This window comes from Gallus gallus, chromosome 20 (assembly GCF_016699485.2).
Source record: "Gallus gallus isolate bGalGal1 chromosome 20, bGalGal1.mat.broiler.GRCg7b, whole genome shotgun sequence".
NCBI lineage: Eukaryota > Metazoa > Chordata > Aves > Galliformes > Phasianidae > Gallus > Gallus gallus.
In genome coordinates, this window is record NC_052551.1 from 6,107,820 (window position 1) to 6,128,229 (window position 20,410).

A 20,410-nucleotide genomic window follows, 5' to 3' on the forward strand; every position below is an offset into this window, starting at 1 on the left:
AAAATCACTGAAATTGAGGCTCCAGAAAGCACTGTGGTTTCCTGTCACTCTCTGAACTGTTCATCTCCTTTCTTTTTCTTTTCTGCCAAACACAGGAATGCATTTCAGTGATAGAGGTCACAAGGTTATTAATCCAACATTCCCACTGCATTTCAAAACATCATTTCAAGCTTCCATTAGTTGTGCTTCTCTTTAAACAGCAGCACTGGGAACATTAACTTTGTTTTATAAATGCATGTAACAAAATAACCACAGGAGTAGGAACCTGAAAGGAGCAGTCACAGTCCCATTTTACGAGGAGCTATTTCATGATAAGGAGCTATTTTCATTTAGCTCCCCGTTTCTTCTGCCAGATCACTAGGACACACAAAGCAGTCTTGCCCCAGGTCACGCCCTCTTAGAGGACCACAACACTGCTCACCACGGAAGCCCCCATCTCAACTCACAAACAGGACTGCTTATCCGTCCTTTCCATCCAGCCCCAGCACAGAGGCACGTCAGTGTTACACAGCAACGTCGGAGCTCTTCTGCTAATAGAAATCATACGTATAAAACTCCAGACTGAATGGAACTGGAAATCCAGGAACACAAAACACTTTTCTAAAACTGTTTAATAAAAAGCTGTGAAGTTTCTTGAAACACTGGAGAAACCCAAAGCATACCATGTGTCACCTCTCTTAGTCACAAAGAAACACAATTTTCAAAAAAGATATTTGAGTTTAATACAAATTTTATACAAAGAAAATGTGAAAAAATACTTCCATATGCTAAAAGCAATTATGCTTCACAAATAAGGCCAGCTAGGCTATTTTTGACACAACTGCAATTCACGAATATTCTGTTCTCGCCTTTTTCTTCTAATACTTTTTCCCTCTAATATGGGTTCTAGCTGGAGACTGTACAGACCGCGTTCTTTTATAAACAATGGGAAAAATCAACATGACTAAAATGTACAACAGAATGTACTGGAATGATATCATACATTAATTTTCTCATATACATACATCACCTTTGCTTTGTTCAATGCTTTCGTTTTACACAACATACAAAATGGTACGACAGCATAAGTGTAACAGACAGCATTTTCATGGGTTACTTTCTCTCATACTGTACTGTTTCATGCTTACATAAAAACATAAATTCCGTCATATAAATAATACATGCTCTGGCCCAGCATCAGAAGTCCTTTGCCCATGTTTCCTGATCCATGTCCTTCTCCACACCCTAGCTCTTGTTCCACGTGAAAAGCTTTTCAAAGTCCTTTGTAGAGGATTAAAATTAAAACAAAACAGAACAAAAAAAAACCTGTGAAGAATAGGAAGAAAACCCCTCTCATCTGTGGTATCAGTGAGAAGAAACCATGCTACCAACCAGCTGGTGTTACACTTTGCAACTGTTCAGATATCAATCTGAATAAAATTCCAACTCGTTCCTTGTAAACAATTCTAACAGTCTGGTCACTGTAAAAAACAATGCAAACGTATCTTTACGTATCTCAGGTCCACAGATAGGAAATGTTGTAATTGGCCTAATGCAATGAACAGAAAGAAAGATAGCCTTCATCATTTGGTTGAAATTCTACAAGAGTTTCAAAGTGCAGAAATTGTTCTCATCCAAATGCAAATCGAGTTGTTCAGATTCTTCAGGTTATATTATTTGATGCGTAACTGCCATTTTCCCAGACCAGTTTTCAGTGTTAGCTTGTGATAAGGCTGCTTTAAACCTTTCTTTTCCAACTTCAAACACTCTTTATAAGTTAAAGTCAATACAAATATAAAAAGGAGATGGTACTCTAACTTTAATGACATCCACAAATTGTACATTATTTACAAAAGAGGCAGAGATTTAACACGGATCTTACCTGTCCTCAGCTTTTCTAAGCCAGCGCTAATGCTTTACATTAATGTAGTGTAGTTAATGCTTTGTACATTTATACAAAGCTTAAGTCTGAACCTTTGAGGTTAATCCAAAGAACTGTGTTTATTTTTCACATTTCTATTAGATATATTCCAACAATTGTATGGACTTCTTGTTAGCAGTTAGACTCTTCGTACTTGGACTGGCATTGTGGTCTGAACATACTGAACTCCAGTTCTCATTGCCACTGTCCCAGCAGAAGGACTTACCACTACAGGAATGGTCTGTGGATTAAAACCAAGAGAAACATATTGTTATGTTAAAGGTCATATAAACATGACCACAGAAATAGAGATTTATTGTCCAGGGAAAATCCAGAACAAGCTCCAATTTTGTGCAAGGATTAATACCTTTATTACCGCAGTATTACCTCATTCCAAGGCAGAAAGTAGTATAGTACTTTCCTATAGCCAAGAGGGTTTTTTTTTCTGTATAATTGGTACTTTATAATCACTGGGACCAGCTGTTCCTATAGGTAATGTACACGCTCTACCTACGCTTGGAGAATTAGGTTTTCAAAGCTACTACATCCAGTTATGTATTTTCCCCAAATAAATTCACAGGAAGAGGAAAAAGGGCTAAGAAAATCCTTTGTCATTTGAAAAAGTCCCAACAAATCAACCTGGAGTACAAAAATACCCTTGTTTATAAGTATATCCCTTACAACTTCCCTCCCCTCCCCCCCACAAAGGAATTCCCCCATGCGTTCAGTCTACACAGAAGAGAACAAAGAACATCCATTTGAACAAAAAAGTACTTAAACTTTTGCACAAATTGATAACAAAAACATCAGCGTTACTGGGAATTGTCGTACACTCCCTGCAAAAATACCAATATAGAATAAACTTTTCACTTCCATCATACAGATTATGATCTATAAATCTTAACAAATGAAGTTTCAGGACATCTCTATGGGTAGAAATGGATTCTACGGATGCAGAGACAAAGGCACAAGAATGTTAAACCATCTGGTCAATGTCACATCACTCTGGAACATCTGGAAAAGGATTTATTGAATCTTAAGTCTGAATCTTAACCTTCCCACAGAAACGTCGGAAAGTTTAGAGACGTTTATGCCACACAGACTGCAAGTATGTTTTGATACAATGCCAGTGATGGACAACTGGTGACCAAACAAACGCATCCATTTCAGTTCACAATGTTCTGTGGAAGAAACAAGGAGTGAGAATTTGAGAAATCTGAAAGGGATGCCCAGGACTCCCCCTTAAGGTTGGTGTAAGCTTCCAAAGCGAACATGGAAGAAGAACACACAACTTCACTGAAGCCCAATGTTTTCCCCCCATAAATTTAAGAAACCACATTAGTGTCTCGATGGCATTCAGAAAAGATTGAGAATATCCCTGCTGAGATGGATTACAGCCTAGTGTTGATCAGCTCCTTTGTGACAAAATCTGTGCCTTCCAGAAGCCTACTCATTCCATTCCCTGGAATGCAAAGATGATGAATTTAAATGTTTACAACATTTTAACCACAGAAAGAATAAAAACCAAATGTGAAATCAGTTCACTGAACAAATTCAAGGTTATTGTCATCTGATAATGAACTGTAGAGGTGTAAAGAGGGTTCAGTGGAAATGGCACCCAGAAGGTATATTGAAAGTTGTTCAGAGGGAGGAAATGCCTACTTGGAAACAAAGTGCAAACTGAACTCTAAAAGAAGCCATTACGTACATCGCTGTTAGCACTACAGGTGGGAAAATTAAGGTTGCCACAGCTTTTACATATACACACATGAAAGAATTAAGTTTCAGGTATTAGAGTGATCGGGAAATGGAATGTGCAAGACTCCTTAAATGTGTTAGGATCATTCCCTGAGAGGTAAATTTTCCACCTCTGCCAGCTTTTCACATTTGTATATTTTGCATACATATTAAGCATGCATTAAGGTTTAAAATCATCTAAATTGCACGTGCAATCATTAGAGTACAGAGGTGTCTGTAGCTGTGCAAGGCTAATGCAAATGTGTACAACATTTTAAACATGCACAAATAAAGGTTGAAACCTTCAGACGTTCCACTTACGCTTCACAGTACTCAACATATTTTGTACTACAGAAAACTAATGAAGGTTACTGCCATTTTTCTGAACGTTACATGAAACCACCTTATGATCTTAGAACCTCTCAACTATTCACAAGAGAGCCTAACTTCTTCGATGCCTGCTATTTGATTTCAAACACACAAAACCTTGTTACAGCAATTCAGCTCAAACAACTTAGGGCCAATCCTGCAAAGGTGCGCGGTGCTCTCAGACGGGACAAATGAGTTGAGTATAAATGTTTAGGAATGTGACAAGTCATGATATCCGCTAGGAGCAATACATCTTTTTCGGTCAAATGTGATGGCTACGAAACACGGCATGTATGTGTGGAGGTGCAATGTAATCCTACACACGGGTGCGTGAATGTTGCAGCTAGTGGGGGTGCATGCATATCCGTGTGCACACAAAGCAAAAGAAAGACAGTAACTTCGCTAATTAGGCCTCACAGTCACGACAGTAAAATTGAACTTCTATTATATTATGTAGCTTCAGTCAGGAAATTAACTGAAGTTACCTAAACGTGGGCTTCTCAGCTGAGCCCACTGCTTGAGACAAGGCATGCAGTTCGGTTACCAGTGCAGTATCAGCATTTTTCTTTTTGGTAAGAGGTCAGCTCAGATGCCACACTGACTCTGAAGTGAACACTGCAGAACACGACCAGTTGAAAGAATGTGATATTATGGTACACAAAATACGAAAAACAAACTCACTGCTGTCCCATCTCCAGTGACTGATAAAAGGGTATTCAAGTGACCTTGGTTAAGTTTTCAATGGAAAAAAACAGGTCTGAATTCAATGATATTTCTCAATTTCACAATGCTAATGTGCAAGGCTGCATGGGAGATACACTATCAATGAATGCATATTTTTCTTTCATAGTTACTGAGATGTCACGGGAATATCAAGCATAGCTCAGAATTCATTAAATCTCTTTACGATACCATAGACAAAAAAAGATATTTAAAAGATACTTTAAATGAATTCTATATATTTACATCGATGTTGTGTTCAAGTATATACATGAAACAGACAAATAACTAACACGATAATGTAAAATGGAAGTCTGACTATCCTCAGTGCCTTAGCTGTTCTTAAGGAGAGCTCCTGAATCCTTGTAAGAATCAGTGATGAAATGGAAGGGTGGAATGTTGCACAGCAAAATAGGACATTTTGCACTGCAAATTGAAACTACACCAGTGAATTCATATCTTGATAGAACAGCAAATGGAGACAACCCCCCAGAAATACTGTGCAATTTTAATGCCAGGAACAGTACTACTGCAGACTTTAAATGATGATATAGTACTTACAATTGTGGGTTGAGTAGTTGGAATATAGGTGGTGGTCTGCGGTACCTGGACCAGTTTTATAGGCTGGTTGCTTGTCACACCTGTTGCTATCTGCAGAGACAGCACAGGCAACCTCAGTAAAAGACCCAGCTTTTACATGAATTCCACCTAGTCATTATTATTATTATATGAAATTTATGTTGGATGTTTTGTTTGTGCTAAAAATTTGTATCTTAATGAATTCACAGGTTAATTCTTTGTTAATAAAACAAAATTCAAATTATGAACATGATCAATGTATACAGCATGATGTTTCAGGTAGGATACCGATGTGAAAGCAATTCCAGATTAGGATAACTGGAATATTCCCTGGCCAAAGTTTTAGGTAATTGATTTTCTCTGATCCCCTTTCCTCCCAGTAGTACAAAGGTTGCGCTGCCACAGACAATACATATGAGCTTCAACTGAGCCAAAGAAGTTCAAAGAACTTCCCCACAAAATTCAGGTGGGACAGCACATCCTTTATCCCTTCTTTAAATGTGTTTTCCAAGTTACTCCCTTAGATGACATGTCAAGCCCAGAGATCTAACACCAGACAGTAGCAAAAGTGTCAAGAAATGAACACAGCTCTCTATTATACTATGCTTTCCAATTCTAGAAGAACTATCTCAATGAGACATCATGCTGGAATCACAATACTACAAAATTAGTTTGTTTTTAATATTTTAAAATACAACAAGGCTCCTACTGATGTAGAGGATCAAGTGTAAAGGGTTTGAAGGATAAGCCCCCCCCCACCCCCCCATAAAACTTTTCATTTAATAAATCTTGCAAGGACAGAAGAAAAACGGTGCTGAAATTGCTAATAGTCAAGCCCTACCTATAAAGCAGAATCTTCTCTATAAACATTTTCTATATATGCAATGTTAAGTCCCTTTTATTAGAGCGTTTGCTCATCCTTGCCTACTGAATACTATGAGAGTAGATGGTATGGAGGATTTCGTAATTGTACACTGCTCCGTTAACTGTAGATCCAGGTGGATTGTTGTATCAGTGTTATGGAACACTGTGGTACCCTAGTGGCAGTCTGTTGTGATAAAGTAAGTTGATTTGAATGCAGGTCTTGAGCTTGGCCTCTGAACCCCCAGGCAAGAAGGGCTTGGAAGTGCTGCAGTCAGTATTGCTTATCAGAAGGCAACTTGTATCGAAAGATCCAGACCAGAAGCTACACTGATGGGTCCTGGAGAGAGAGAAAGAAAGAGGTCCAGTCCCCCTTGGCTGGAAGGATGAGTCAAGCCAACACAAGGTCTTATTGGGAACAAGTGCAGGGGGAAGGGTATTCCCAGAGGACAGGAGATTTTTCCCAAGATGATGGGGGGGAGGGGGAAAACAAATAAACAAAAAAAACCACACCTCTCTCTCTTATTCCCCAAATCACACATTATGAAATATGCAAATGGCCATAAATTCCTAGCTGATCCAGGCAGGCCTTTAGGGGTAGGTTTCAGAGGACTCTTCCATACTATTTTTGTTTGAAGTGACCACAGCGATACTCACTGTAACGCTTTCTTTGCTTTTATCAGTTGAAATGTCCTTTTCCTTGGGAGTGCTGGCTGTTTCCGTGGGCGTAGGCTGCACACTTGAACTGGGCTGGGATGATTTATTTAATGTTTCTGTGTTAATTTCAGTATCAGTTTCTTGCTGTGTTGCAGTAGCTAAAGAAAAAGAAGAAAGAATAGCCACTTTCTTGTGCACCAGTCCTCAATCTTAACAGGCATATCTGCATACATGCAAATGAAGAACACTGAACCACTCTGTATTACACCCACCCAAGCTCCCCTCAGTTGTGAAACCCAGAGCAAGATTACCTGATTGTGTACAAGACTTCATATGCTCAGGCCAGTGAGCTTGTTGGCAGGGATAGTCACAGTAGCTAGTATTCCAACAGCAATAAAAAATGGCCTCTTTCTTGCAGTTGGCACACCACTGCTTCTTTTTAGTTTCATCCACTGCTTGCTGCTTTTCCATTTCCAGCTGCTTCTTCACTTCAGCAATCAAACGATCGCGTTCCTGTTCGAGACTCTGACGCATTTCAGCCATTGTCAGTTCTACTCAAAATACAAAAATAAATAAATTTTGCCTTTCGATGAAATGAAATCTAGTAAAATTTTCCCTAAACTTAGGTATATCTGCTTCATATCCACTCAGCAAACAAAAGTCTTCCATCCTCTCTAAGTTTAAAGCCACACAATGCTGGGCATAGTGGCTTAGCAACTTAATCTACCAGTTTACTCAGTACCTCCAGAAGCACCTCATCAGGTCCCCTGAGCTTGTGCACCTTCGGGTCTTTCAGAAGGTCTCAAATCTGGATGCTGTCCTACATTCTCCCAGTTCCTGCCTTTGGATCCTGTGAGTATCCTACCTACTAACTTCCTTTGGTCAACTGTGTGGGTAACCTTCTCATAAAACAAAATTGATTTAAGCAGGATTTTCCCATTGTGTGAACACACTGGTGACAACCAATAACTGCACTGCCTTTCAAAGGATTTTTCAGCAACTCCAAGAGTAACCTTCTATGCAACTTTACCAGGAAATGAAGTGAGACTGCCAGGCCTGTAATTACCAGGGTCTTCCTTTTTACCCTTCTTGAAAATTGGAGCAACATTTGCCAGCTACATACTTCATGAGTATGAAGTAATCAGCATAAAATATCTCCCAAAAAGATTATCCAGTGATGCATTAAAAAAAACAGTTACATTCAATCAGAAAATCTCTGTAGCCTGGATTTCTGTCAGAGAGCTGAAACCTGTTGTTTACTATGCACAGACAAAAGTAATCTGTATATGGATTGAAATGATATCCACTAATACTGACAGCACATTCTACAAGGTGTTCTTCACATGGACAATCTGTAGTATCTATGATGAAGGCAATGTATACTACAAGCGTTTAGATTTTGTATTTGCCATTTTCATACCCAAATTATGCTTCATTTCTGAGAGTTCCTGCTGATGTAACCACTGAAGCTTTTCTATCTCAATCCTCAAACGTCGAATCTGAATATTACAAATTGATAGTAAAATGTTAATATTTGATAGTGATAGACAGAGTACAGTATATAATACAACTATTATACAAAGAAAAGTAGGCTATAACAAAGAGCTTGATCATCACTTACATTAAGGCTCCTTTTTAATAACATGGGCAATAAGTATTCTATTTTCTTGGTAGGTTTTCCTATCATAAAAAGTGCAAGATTGTTTGAAAACAAAAACCACTTCAATTAAACTTGGTCTTACATCTAAAATTAGTTAGGTCTCCCATTTCTCTAACCACAGTCAAAAATCTATTTCTCAGTTTTGCTTCTATTTGTTTGTGTGCCATTTCATTGATTCTTTTATTTCAATGAGCCCAGACTTAAGAAAGAGAGTTTTTCATTCACTACGAACACTACTGCTCTAAACTGCAACTTTCTTGTTTTGTTTAATACAAACAAACAAAATATTACCCATTTAACTCTGAACTTTCTCTTGTTCACATTTCATGCTCATTCATAGTTTACTTTGTTTAACCTGGTTTTGCCAGCTTTACAGAAAACACTTTAAAGATACCAAGTACTACCTTTGGAGAGAATTAATAGCAACATTTAGCAGGAATACACTTTTATTAATCCTCTGTAGTGAAAATAATGATAATATGGTCAGCAAACTTAAAAAGTAGTAGTATATCTATGGTGATATAATATATCTATTATATATCTATAATCGTGTAACTCTTATGGCAGTATGTGATTACACGGTATTTTTTATGCATAAAATACTTTTACAACTTCTACAGTTTAAATAGACTTCTTTTCAATCTTACACTAACCTCAGCTATTGTACTTCCAGTGGTATTTTTTGAAAGATCATTATATATTTCAGTCATTGTTCCTTTGATGGCATCCATCATCTGAAAGACAAATAAAAGTTTTAGATATATATTTTTAATAGATAATCACTTTAACTTCATTTCAACCACTCTAATGTGAACCTCTATTACTATTAGTATCTATATGCATATATATATATATATATATATGTTTATCTGAAACTCCTTTTGAAGGACTATTTTAGAAGGTAGAAGACAGCACTTTCTATCAGGATTCTGTTATTTTCAAGTGCTTTTCATGTCTGCATACTTATTTATAATCTGATCTAGTATTCTCTTTTGTTGCTTTTATCCAAAGACCTGAGAGAATATACCAAAAGCTAATTTCCCTCACTCCACCATCACCATTATAACGTGACAAGTGTTACATCATCTGTTTAACAACTAAGCTTCAGTTTTAATACTTGAATGCACACTTAGGACAAGTTACCATCTGATGAAGCTATACAGTGTTTTAAAACAGTTACATCTGAGTGTGTTTTACTGAAGGCACACGATGAATTATTAGCACTTAGTGTAAATATGATGGCGAGGAGATACCTACACTTTTAGGAGGAAATACCAAAAATTGTCCAAAATGCAATGCAGTGTAACCAAAAGAAGTGATGGGGGAATATGAGAGGAAAGATCTGAAGTGCCTGGGCAGCTACAGCATGCCATGCTTAGTCTCTGGCTTCGAATGACAGCATTCAGCTACTTCTACAATAATAGCTTAGAAACTCCCATCAAAGTCTAACCGCTTCTACTATTCCATTGCTTGTTAATTTCTAAATAACATTTCTATTTCAGAATTTGAAATTTAAAAAGCTCCAAATTTCGTTGTAAAAATAAGTTTAAGAAAAACTTGTTCAAGAACTTACTTTGCTAGTGTATTTAGCAATGTCTGCAGCCACATCAGCTGAAGCTGTTGCGATTGGCAAGTCTGTATTAACTGAGGAAGAAAGTGTATTTGCAGATCCAGAACTTGTAACCATAGAAATAGGTTGAGTACTTGTAACCAAGGTTATAGTTGATGTGGAAGTGCTCTGGGTGATCTCTTTTTGCTGCACAGCTACGGAAAAGACATACAGCAGATCATTAATCACAAACAATTATGAAAATGAATAGATAACTTCTAACTTCAACGTTCATTAAATGTATCCACCTAGACAATTTCATGATTTTTCTTATACAAAAGTGCCATTTATCAAATTGATTGTACAGTGACCAGCCAATGAACTCTTATATAATTATACAGCTTACAGACAGTATAGCAAAGAACGTCAAAACTTACAAGTTCAGACTGGTCAGTGCTAAAGTCTCCCTCTGATCTCTGTTCTTCCCATTCTGGGACTTTCCCATCCCATCTCATAACCTCTTAGCTTGGAGAGCTCCCAGCTAGCACCGTAGGTATGAGCATAAGCCTGTCTTGAACATTTTCGTTTGTCACCATTTGAAAGTATATTACTGACTTTGTTTCTTTAGAAACAAGATTTAGTGAGCTATTTTTGAAGAGAGCTTTAGTAAGAATTTTAGTTGTACTCCCTGGTGTTATTTGCATTTGTTTTCTACTAGTGCTACTAATTATTGTTAGTTTTGTGTTGTGACACGTTTAATGTAATACATCCAACTCAAACTTAACCTCTGGTTGGAGAGCAAGGAATGTAAGGTGAGGTTAACTCATTAAAGCAAAGAATTTATTTATAGAGTTAACTCAAGTGGGATGAAAGTCAGTAAACAGGAAGGCTTTGTCATACTTGCTCAATATTTCAAATAATCTTAAAAGAGTTGGTAATTCAAAAATAAGAGTACAAATCAAAACATGAAGAGCTTCACCTTTACATCCCTAATGACTTATCTGCCTTAGTTCACCATTTATTTTTAACGATTCACATTATAAAGATCTCAGTTGATGATATCCTCAAAAGACAAATTACTGAAATAAAATAGTTCTTAAACTTAACTATGTACTATTTAACATCAATTCAGTATTTAAGAAAATCTATATATTTTAGAGTGTTTTCAGGTGGTATTTCTAGCGTATAATACGACAGAACATAGCTACAATGCACTCAGCAATAAAAATGTTGATTTAACCCTGGGGGGGGGGGGAGGGGGAAGCCTGTACAAATCAGCTTCTTGGCAGATAAAACTGGATCCAGATTGTAGATGTTGAGGTAACAGTGGTAATCACACAACTGAAACAAAATTAATGATTTCATCTTTTAATCCAGAAAATAATTCAGTTTAGTCTTTCAAAACTGATGGCTAAGAATGGCAAAGATATTTTACAGATACACACACAGATGGTTTGTCATTCAAATAAGGACACATGACTCTAAATACACACCAGGAAGAGCAGGTACGGTAAGTTGTTGTATTTCATAGTCATTTATCAAAGAAGAACCACACTTTGAGATTTTGTTTATATAGAAGAACTCCTGGTTAGGCAGCGTGGGAGCACTGACATCGCTACTGGGGGATTATGGTATCACGGGCGCATTGAGTTAGAAAGTGTATACCTTTAACTGCTTGTCTTGTCTGATATCTTGTCCCTTGAGAGGACTGAGGTTGCTGTGACTGAGACTGCTGGTTCTGCTGCTGTTGCTGCTGTCTCTGCACCTTCTGCATGTGCCATTTCTGAGAAGATGTCTGAAATTTATTTGAAGAATTCCACACTACTCGCTGCACAGCAGGGGCAGTTTCCTTAGGCAGTAGAGGCCTCTGCTTTTTCACAGGGCTTCCAGTGGCTGCAGATGGAGCACTAACAGTAGAAGTAGTACTAGTAGTTGCTGTCACACCAGCTGGTGGAGTCTGGGATGCAGAGCGGGTGAGAACTGGAGTTTCTGGTAATGGCTGGGTGCTTGCACTGGAAGAAGGTGGAGTTTTACCTACAACTAAACAAAATTTAATGTCAGCTTCTCACTACTGTATCTCATCCGTTATTTTACATCAAATTTTTGAAGAGTCACATGCACCTTCCAGAATAGAAATTCTAATGGAATTAGAATAGAATCATAAATTCATCTAAGTCGGAAAAGACCTTCATGATCACCAAGTCAAACTGCCAACCCAACCTACAGTGTTCCATCACCAGTCAAGTCCCTTAGGTGTCAAAACTGTACATCTCTTAAATACCACCAGAGATTAGGACTCCACCACTTCCCTGGGCAGCCCATTTCAATGCCTGACCACTCCCCCACCCATGATCAAATTCTTCCTTATGTTCAATGTGAACCTCCACAGGTGAAACTGAGACTGTTTCCTTGGGTCCTATTAACTGAGAAAAGAGACTGACACATTCCTTGCTGCAACTTCCTTTCAGGTAATTGCAGAGAGCAATGCAGTCTTCCCTCCACCTCCTCTTTCCCAGACTAAACAATCCCAGTTCCCTCAGTCACTCCTCATAACTCCTATTTTCTGTGTTGTTTCCCCTTACCAGTGCTGTTGCTCTTCTCTGCACATGCTTGAGCAACTCAAAATCCTTCTCATAGTGAGGGACCCAAAGCCAAACACAATGTTCAGGGTGTGGTCTCATCAGTACAAGGGGACCACTATGTCCCTTGCCCTTCTGGCCATACAAGTTCTGATGCAGCCCAGGATGACACTGGCATTCACTGGTGTCACCTTGGCATGCTGCTGGCTCATGTGCAGCCAGCTGTCAGCCAACATCACCAGGTCTTTTTCTGCCTGGCACCTTTGCAGGCATTCCTCCCCATGCCTGTACCATGTAGGCTTGTTGTGACCCAAGTGCAGCACCTGACATTTAGATTTGTTGAATGTCATGGGATTGGCCCACCAGTCCAGCCCATCAGGATCCTTCTGCAGAGCCTTCCCACTCTCAAGCAGTCCAACAGCCCCACCTAAGTTGATATGGTCCACAAACTTACTGGTGATTGATCACCAGCTACACTGAGTGTAGCTGTACCAGCTCCCCACCCGGCCTCTCTGAACCCAGCCAGCCAGTTCTTCACCCAGCAAACTGCGCCTCCCCAGGACACGAGCAGCCAGTTTCTCTGGGACAGCACTGGGGGAGGCAGTGTCAAACACTTTACTAAAACCCAAGCGAACAGCATCCACAGCTCTTCCCTCAGTTACAAAACAGTCATCATGTCACAGACATAAATCATGTTAATCAAGCCTTTCATAACCCATCCTGGCTGCTTGTAAACAAAGACCTCTCTGGAATAACACGAAGTTATCATTTGTTAAGATGTTTCTAGGTTACCACTTACACCTGTCATCCCAGAGCTTATAGACGACTGTCCCATGTATCGGATCCCATTCTCTTGCTATGCAGCCTGACAGTGAAACATTAACATTGATCAAAGAACTGTCTCCACTGGGATGATAATCCCCCTTCCCTTATGGTTTAGAGCTCTTTCTCCCCCTTGCAAAAGCAAAAAGGCTCCCATCCCCCTTAAAGCACTGATTTTAATTGGAACTCATACAATTTGTATCTGAAAAATTCCAGTGTTTATACAGCTGCGGTTTTGGGACATCTATGGAAATGTATCTATGTTTGACTGGTGGCTGAAGCAAAACCAAATTTCTAAATTTGTGACAGAACAAATATGTGTACTCATAATGTGTATTCATAGTTCTATGTTGCTGAAAGTAATTTCAATGATTTTTTTTTTTTTTTAATAATCCAGAAAACATAGCAGGGACTGAAAATATCACTTACTCAGAAAGAATGAAAAATCATTCATAAAAATTATTCTAATACAGATATTTTTACCATCTTAACGCAAAAATAGAGCTAACAGCTCTGGCTTAAGCAACAGAGCAACGATAAAGGAAAAAAAAATAAGAATTTTACCCTACCATCTTGTTTAGGAGGAGGTTCTTTTGATTCTTTCTTGTTTTTCCGTCCTTCACGCCCACAATGATCATCTCCCAGATCGATGACAAGTTCACTCTCAGAATCAGAGTCCAGTCCTAGATGCACTGTTGGAGAGTCCGTTTCATCTTTACCTTTCAGTTTTTCTTTTGCAGGATGTTGCAAACCTTTTCCCTTTTCAGAAAATTCTTTTTCAGTGTCTGTAATTGCCTTTTCTTTGACTGGGTCGTCCGTTTTCTCCACTTCTGGACTTGTGCTTTTAAGTTCCTCCTTATCTTCATTCTGTGCTGGAGGCTTAGGTTTTTTTTTCAAGCTTAACGATTCTTTGTCACTTCTTGTACCTTCCTTATCCTCTCCATCTTCTTGATCATTCTTCGATTTCTGATCCTCATCGCTATATTCACTGTCACTGGTGTCAGATTTTTCAGAATCTTCAGAGTCACTGTGTTCTACTGCAGTATAAACAGCTTCAGATATTTCATTTATTCCTAAACGTGGGGAGGAGAGTACATTCCGTATTAATATCAGACTGACTGGTATTACCAAAGGGAAAAGAAAAAAAAGCAAAACTCCAAACCCAGCCCTCTGTAGAAGTATATAGGTACCACTATCTTAACTTTCAATTCTTAATCTATAAGCATTTCCCTCACTTCTCTATCTCAGTATCAGGATGACTGAGAATTGCCTTCCATATATTCCAATTCCTATTTTTATTTGATTCAACAGTCCTCCTTTCACACTACTTTTTCACTACCTACAAGCTGTAGCTTTGTTCAGTGTTGGACCAACACTGGCAAATATTAAGAGGAATGATTAGTAACTACAAGAAACCACCTTAAAATCAGTAACACTATTCAACTGACTACAGTTACTTCTATATGTGTTTGAAGAATCAGTTTCAGACTGCATAACTTTCCTAAGGAGAATCTATAATTTTTTAATGCTTAGGAAATCTTCAATTAAATGCTAGACAGCGTTAATGCTTTTTAACAGTAGTGAATGCCCTTGTGACTGGATATACAAATCTGTGCAGCTAACATAACTTAGGCACAGATCTTTGGTTTTTCAGTGTACAAAGCAAATGGTAAGATTATAGTTCTGTCAAACCACCTACATCAGTATGGTACAAAAACAGATGAAAAGATGAAAGCTTTTTAGCAAAAAAAATCAGAAATGTCAGGTTTTGCTGTATTTTAAGTTAAATGAGCTCAGTGTATTCCATTTGCCTCTAAGAGCTCAAATAGCCTCTCCTCCTGTTTTAATGAAAAAAACATTTCAATATTTGAAAATTTTTTTTTTAAACTCCAACGCAACATTCTCTCAAATGTGTGCTCCAGGTTTCCACTGTATTCTTGGGATACTCACCAAGTTGTGCTTTACAACTCTCTATTGTCTTGTCAAGATTAAGCTGGAACCTACTACGTATCTGTCGTTTTGGTGAAATGAGTGGCACAGGAGTGGACTGCTGTTGGACTGACTCACTCAGCTCTTTCAGATCCATCTCAGCTTTGCTTCGATCTAGAAAAAGGAATTGAGAAAAATATTTTACCAAGTGAAGAAAGGCCACTGCCCACATGAGACAAACCTTACCGAGTAACAGTGCAGACAATCTGAAATGTGAAAAACAGAGGCAAGAGAGACTATAATACCTCCCCAGGGAATCCTGCATCTTAACATGGAAGTAGCCTCACAATCCAAATTTATCTGTCTAGCCCACAAGGGGGGACTTACTGAAAAGATCTGAGTTTCTGATTTGCCTCGTTAACATTGCAGTAAGAAAACAGAGCCAGAGGGCAGACAAACCCCCTGAGGAGAAATCTTCAAATTCTCATATCTAAAGTCTTTACTGTTTCTTATCATCCATCTAAGGAATTTCACTCCTTATTGCATTAAAGTTTTCTATCTTTCCTGTCTCCATTTCACAAGGACAGGTCCTGTACCATATATATTTTTCCAAGCAATCTGTGATAGCTTGGTCGTTCACACCTCCACTTTTCACTTTAGCTAGTCTACCAGCAACTGCTGATGGCTCCTTTCCACAGTTTTCCCTTCCTCCTTGCTGAATTGGAGGAGGATCACAGAGCCCTTCTAGTACTCTGCTTAAGGTACAAGTTCTTGTTTTGCATATTTTCACTTTTGTTTTTTAGGGGAATCCCTTTTCACACTGTGCTTGAGAATAAGACACCACGAGTCATATCTGAAACCACGGGTTTTGTAGATGAAATCATGTTTAGTGCAACTGACACTATCAAATGAAGGGCTGCCACTTTCATTCCTAGCATCAAACAGCATATTTAGCAAAGGAAATTCCCCTAAAGCTGAATAAATAATTGATATTCTACCAGAAAGCATAGTAGCTGTTCTTTTACAGTACTGCTCATGGGCCATAACATTGGTTTTTCAGTTCTACTCTATTTATTCAAAATGTTCTATGTTCAAGCTAATGCCTCCCATGTGTGGCTCAAATAATTCCCATATGATGTTTTTTTTCTTTCTTTCTTTTTTTTTTTAATGCATTGTGACATCTGATAAGAAAGACAAACATCTGTGGTGCAGCAAAAGTAATTAATTCCATGGTTATGTCCACAAGCACAGACTAACACTGAAAAGTGCGGTATATCAAAAAGAATGCAGAACTTGATCTCAAGCCTTCCTATAGTATTTGGTGAAGGCCATGAAAAATTCTGTCACTCCATGTAATATCAAGTGGATGGAAAACATTGCCAGAACTGAATCAGAATATTCACAGAAGCAAAACATGATTGAGGAAATTGATGTACATCTGTTTGGCTTTCAGAACTACTTTACCAAAGCAGTACCTATTCATCTCTCAATCTCAGAATCTCAGTATCTCCCTTGATATGGATGGTCAGTGGAGATATGACGGTTGCAAGACCACAAGACAGGTGAAAACCTCATCAGCAGTTCATGTAATTACAAGCTTTAGACACTTACCTACTGTTTAGAAATGTTTACTTGTACAATTCAACTAAGAAATCATCCATTAACTACTTCTTTTGATCAAAAAGAAGAAACAGCAACAGGAGCTTTCAATTCCACTTACAAAACATCAAACATCTTATTTGATGAAACAACAATTACATAAAGCCACATTTAAAGTTCTTTGTTCATTTAAAGCAACCTAGAACTAAGTTTGTTCATATTATCTTGGCACTACCACAGTTTATTCAGCTATAACATACTTGGACTTTTAAAAGTCAACACTAACCAAGATTCAGATTCAGAATGCTCCCCGGAGTGGCAGTTCTTTCTTGCTTAGCAGAAATTGGTGTTGACGCTTGAGGAGAGAAGGGTTTGGGACTGCCTGACAAGCTCCCTGCTTGACCTGTTCTCGTTGGTGCAGGAGAAGCTGAAAAAAGTACAAAAGTAATAAAGACAGATTTAAAAATAATCACAGTAAAGCCATACTTGCTGGGACAAAACAGCTTTTAAACTTACAAAAGCAGAGAAAAGGTTTTTGCTAAATAATTTAAATATTATTCTATACCTCCACTGTTAACTTTCAAATATCCCTTAGATTTTTGTTTAATAAAAAAAGCAATTGTAAGGAAAATCACGCTACCATACGATTTAGTTACACCAAATGCACGTTTACCCTCAAAACCTCTCTGCTTTCAAGATTCTAGCTTTCAAGATTTGGTTATTTTAAATGTAAACCAACTCTTGACTCTGCATTGCTATTATTTTATTGCATATATGCGGGTAAACATTAACAGCAAAATCTAGTCATTTTCTAGAGATGTTAATGGAGAATAAAATAAATCATATTAAGTTCAGTCAGTGCAGCTGGAGATCAGTGACAAAATCCCTCAGATAAGGCAGTAGGATATTCTAATTTTAAACAGTTTAAGCAAAAGTCTGTGCTCTGATCCTTCAAAACATCCATGAAGTCACGTTTGAAACATGAACTTCAGGAAACTCCCAGTCAGTCTACAAAAGGAAGCTTTTGTAGGCCATTACCTGAAAAAAACCCTCCAATTTCTGACAGCAAATGCTTTGAGTTAAACTTCTGTTTAATGCTCTGAAAAGTTACCCTGAAGTCACTGCTGAACACTACGTCTGACAGCTACAACTCATTTGCTACATCCCAGGATAAGATTTCAAGTTATTTCCAAGTTATTTTCTTCATATCACTCAAATGCACAACAGAACCATCCATTTCATCTGAATAAAAGCATTCCTGTCAAAAGATAGTGCAGTCATCCTACCTGGAATTTTCTTTTACAGCAAACAAAGTAATTTCACCCCCATCTTAATCACATCACACACAGCCCATTACAGTGCAGCTAAGTTTAAAAAAAAATTAGCATTTGTGACAAAATACAGGTAGAAATGTCAGGTGGGAAATTAGAATATATGAGTTCAGAATATATAGAATAGAGAATCATAGAATGGCCTGAGTTGAAAAGGGCTACTGTGATCATCCAGTTCCAACCCCCTGCTATGTGCAGGGCTGCCAACCACCAGACCAGACTGTCCAGAGCCACATCCAGCCTGGATATGGAGGAGTTCAGTTGGAAGGGATCTCCATCAATTCCAACTACCTGCTGTTAAGTCAAATCTGGTATTTCTATCCACTAAGACAGGATCAGTAAGGTGTGAGGAAAGTGAAGAATTCCCCAGAATTGCTATGATGGTCAAGAATGCAGAATAATAGGATAATATTTGTCATCTTCCATTACCTTTCTCTAACAGAACAGTTTTAATGTGATTTTGGTAACTGTCTCTACTACTATAAAGAAATAATAACGTTTAATAAGAGCTCAAAATTTCAAGATGGAAGACAGTACCTGTAAGCTACACCTTGTGTAGGAAACTGCACACATATCCATACTTGATAATTGACGTATGGAATGAATTATTCCTTTTGACATGTTATTCTCTACTGAAATATCCACATGTTTTCATACACTTAAAACTGATACAGTTACTTTATCATAATTTCCCCAGAAGTACAGAATCCTGCCACGAGATGATTTGGAGCCAAATGTGGTTTCACAGCTCGGCTCTTAAGAGGAGTAAGATTCCCAAATGGCCGTCACATCTACTGACCACGTGGTGTACGTGTCTGCCTGCTTGTATTGGAGAAACTATTGGACTGCACAAACAAAGCAGAACAAAGGAATAAGTGTAACATATGGCACCTGTTGGTTGGTTGTTTTTACATTAAGCTTCTTGAAACGGAAATGGTGGCAGAGGGAAGGGTGGTTATTTATCACCAATTTCTCCAGCTGCAATACTGATCCGATAAACAAAATTTAACTAAATCTCCTGGTTCTGACGCTGTCTTTCAAATGTGCCCATCACTAATTCACACGAGTAAGAAACGTGTGCATTACCAGTGCAATTCCACAGAAAGTGAAGAAGTGATATCACATTTCTAGTGTACAGCACCACCTCCACCTAACTAGGTCCAAGTTTATATCCAATAAGTTTTAAGTCTTATTAAAAGCAAATGAATAAAGGCAAAGCCTTGAAAAAGAGCTATCCAATTTTCTATAAAATGTCTCCTAATCACAACAATTCTAACTACTCAATCAACCATATGCAGAAGTAGTCTTACACCCCCTTTTCACCTGTATTTTTCTCAATAAAATCCATGGATTCTTCACTTGCACTAAAATGGCTGGAAGTTGCCTTTTTCTCTGCATCCTGCTCAACGTCAGATCCGGTGTGAACTGATGAGTTCGTACTCATCGGTGACCGTGGCATATCTGTCAGCGAAATCCTACGACCTGTGTTCAGCATAGGCTTGCTCATTAGAATCTTCGGTGATGCTGTCATATCAAAGTTCAGTTTGATTTTCTCTTGCTTGTCTGTCTTTGCAGTTCCGGCAGTTGGGTTTGTAGGATCTAGTAACATTTGGTATTGATTATTGGGAGTATACGGTGTCCGGAAAGGTGCGTAATTAAATACTCCGAACTTCCTACGAATGTTATCAACATAAACCTCCATTTCTTGCATTGCACTATTGAAGATGCTTTTCGTCTTTTTCACAGAAAAAGGAATTTCTTTAGACATGAGGTAGCAATTATTTATTGGAACCCAGGCCCTATAAATCAAACAAAGACAGAAGATGATTTCACATTTTACACTGTGAATTGACACAGTAAAATTTTAAACAATTTTTTTTTCAAACTCTGATTTTATTCCATCATAAAGAAATGTGCACCTCAGATCATTCCAGAGGATCTTCACCTTCTTCTAAAAGGTCAGTGCTTTGGTAAATAAGTAAATTGCTTCTATTAGGATATTTCTAGCTGATTTTACTCTTCTCCAGCAACACATAAAAGAAGATTAAATACTGATCAGTATGACAAAACATACTTAACCCGAACTAGTCCATGGAACTGTAAGATGATCATTACAAA

General features: G+C 38.1%; 1 protein-coding gene across 36 annotated transcripts in view; it reads right to left on the bottom strand.

Moving 5' to 3' along the window:
* Nucleotides 1-593: 593 nt before the first annotated feature.
* The window catches only part of ZMYND8 (zinc finger MYND-type containing 8), a 66,172-nt gene continuing 46,355 nt past the window's right edge, over nucleotides 594-20,410 (bottom strand). For all 36 annotated transcript variants that reach the window (XM_040650912.2, XM_040650916.2, XM_040650911.2 and 33 more), the window contains 11 exons: nucleotides 19,616-20,091; nucleotides 17,248-17,388; nucleotides 15,384-15,536; nucleotides 14,003-14,506; nucleotides 11,698-12,072; nucleotides 10,057-10,247; nucleotides 9,137-9,217; nucleotides 8,244-8,322; nucleotides 7,135-7,374; nucleotides 6,824-6,981; nucleotides 594-2,141 (listed from right to left, as the gene is read on the bottom strand). In XM_040650912.2, the coding sequence (XP_040506846.1) occupies nucleotides 2,040-2,141; nucleotides 6,824-6,981; nucleotides 7,135-7,374; nucleotides 8,244-8,322; nucleotides 9,137-9,217; nucleotides 10,057-10,247; nucleotides 11,698-12,072; nucleotides 14,003-14,506; nucleotides 15,384-15,536; nucleotides 17,248-17,388; nucleotides 19,616-20,091 (2,500 nt within the window). In that variant the 3' untranslated portion in view covers nucleotides 594-2,039. The remainder of the gene's footprint in view (nucleotides 2,142-6,823; nucleotides 6,982-7,134; nucleotides 7,375-8,243; nucleotides 8,323-9,136; nucleotides 9,218-10,056; nucleotides 10,248-11,697; nucleotides 12,073-14,002; nucleotides 14,507-15,383; nucleotides 15,537-17,247; nucleotides 17,389-19,615; nucleotides 20,092-20,410) is intronic.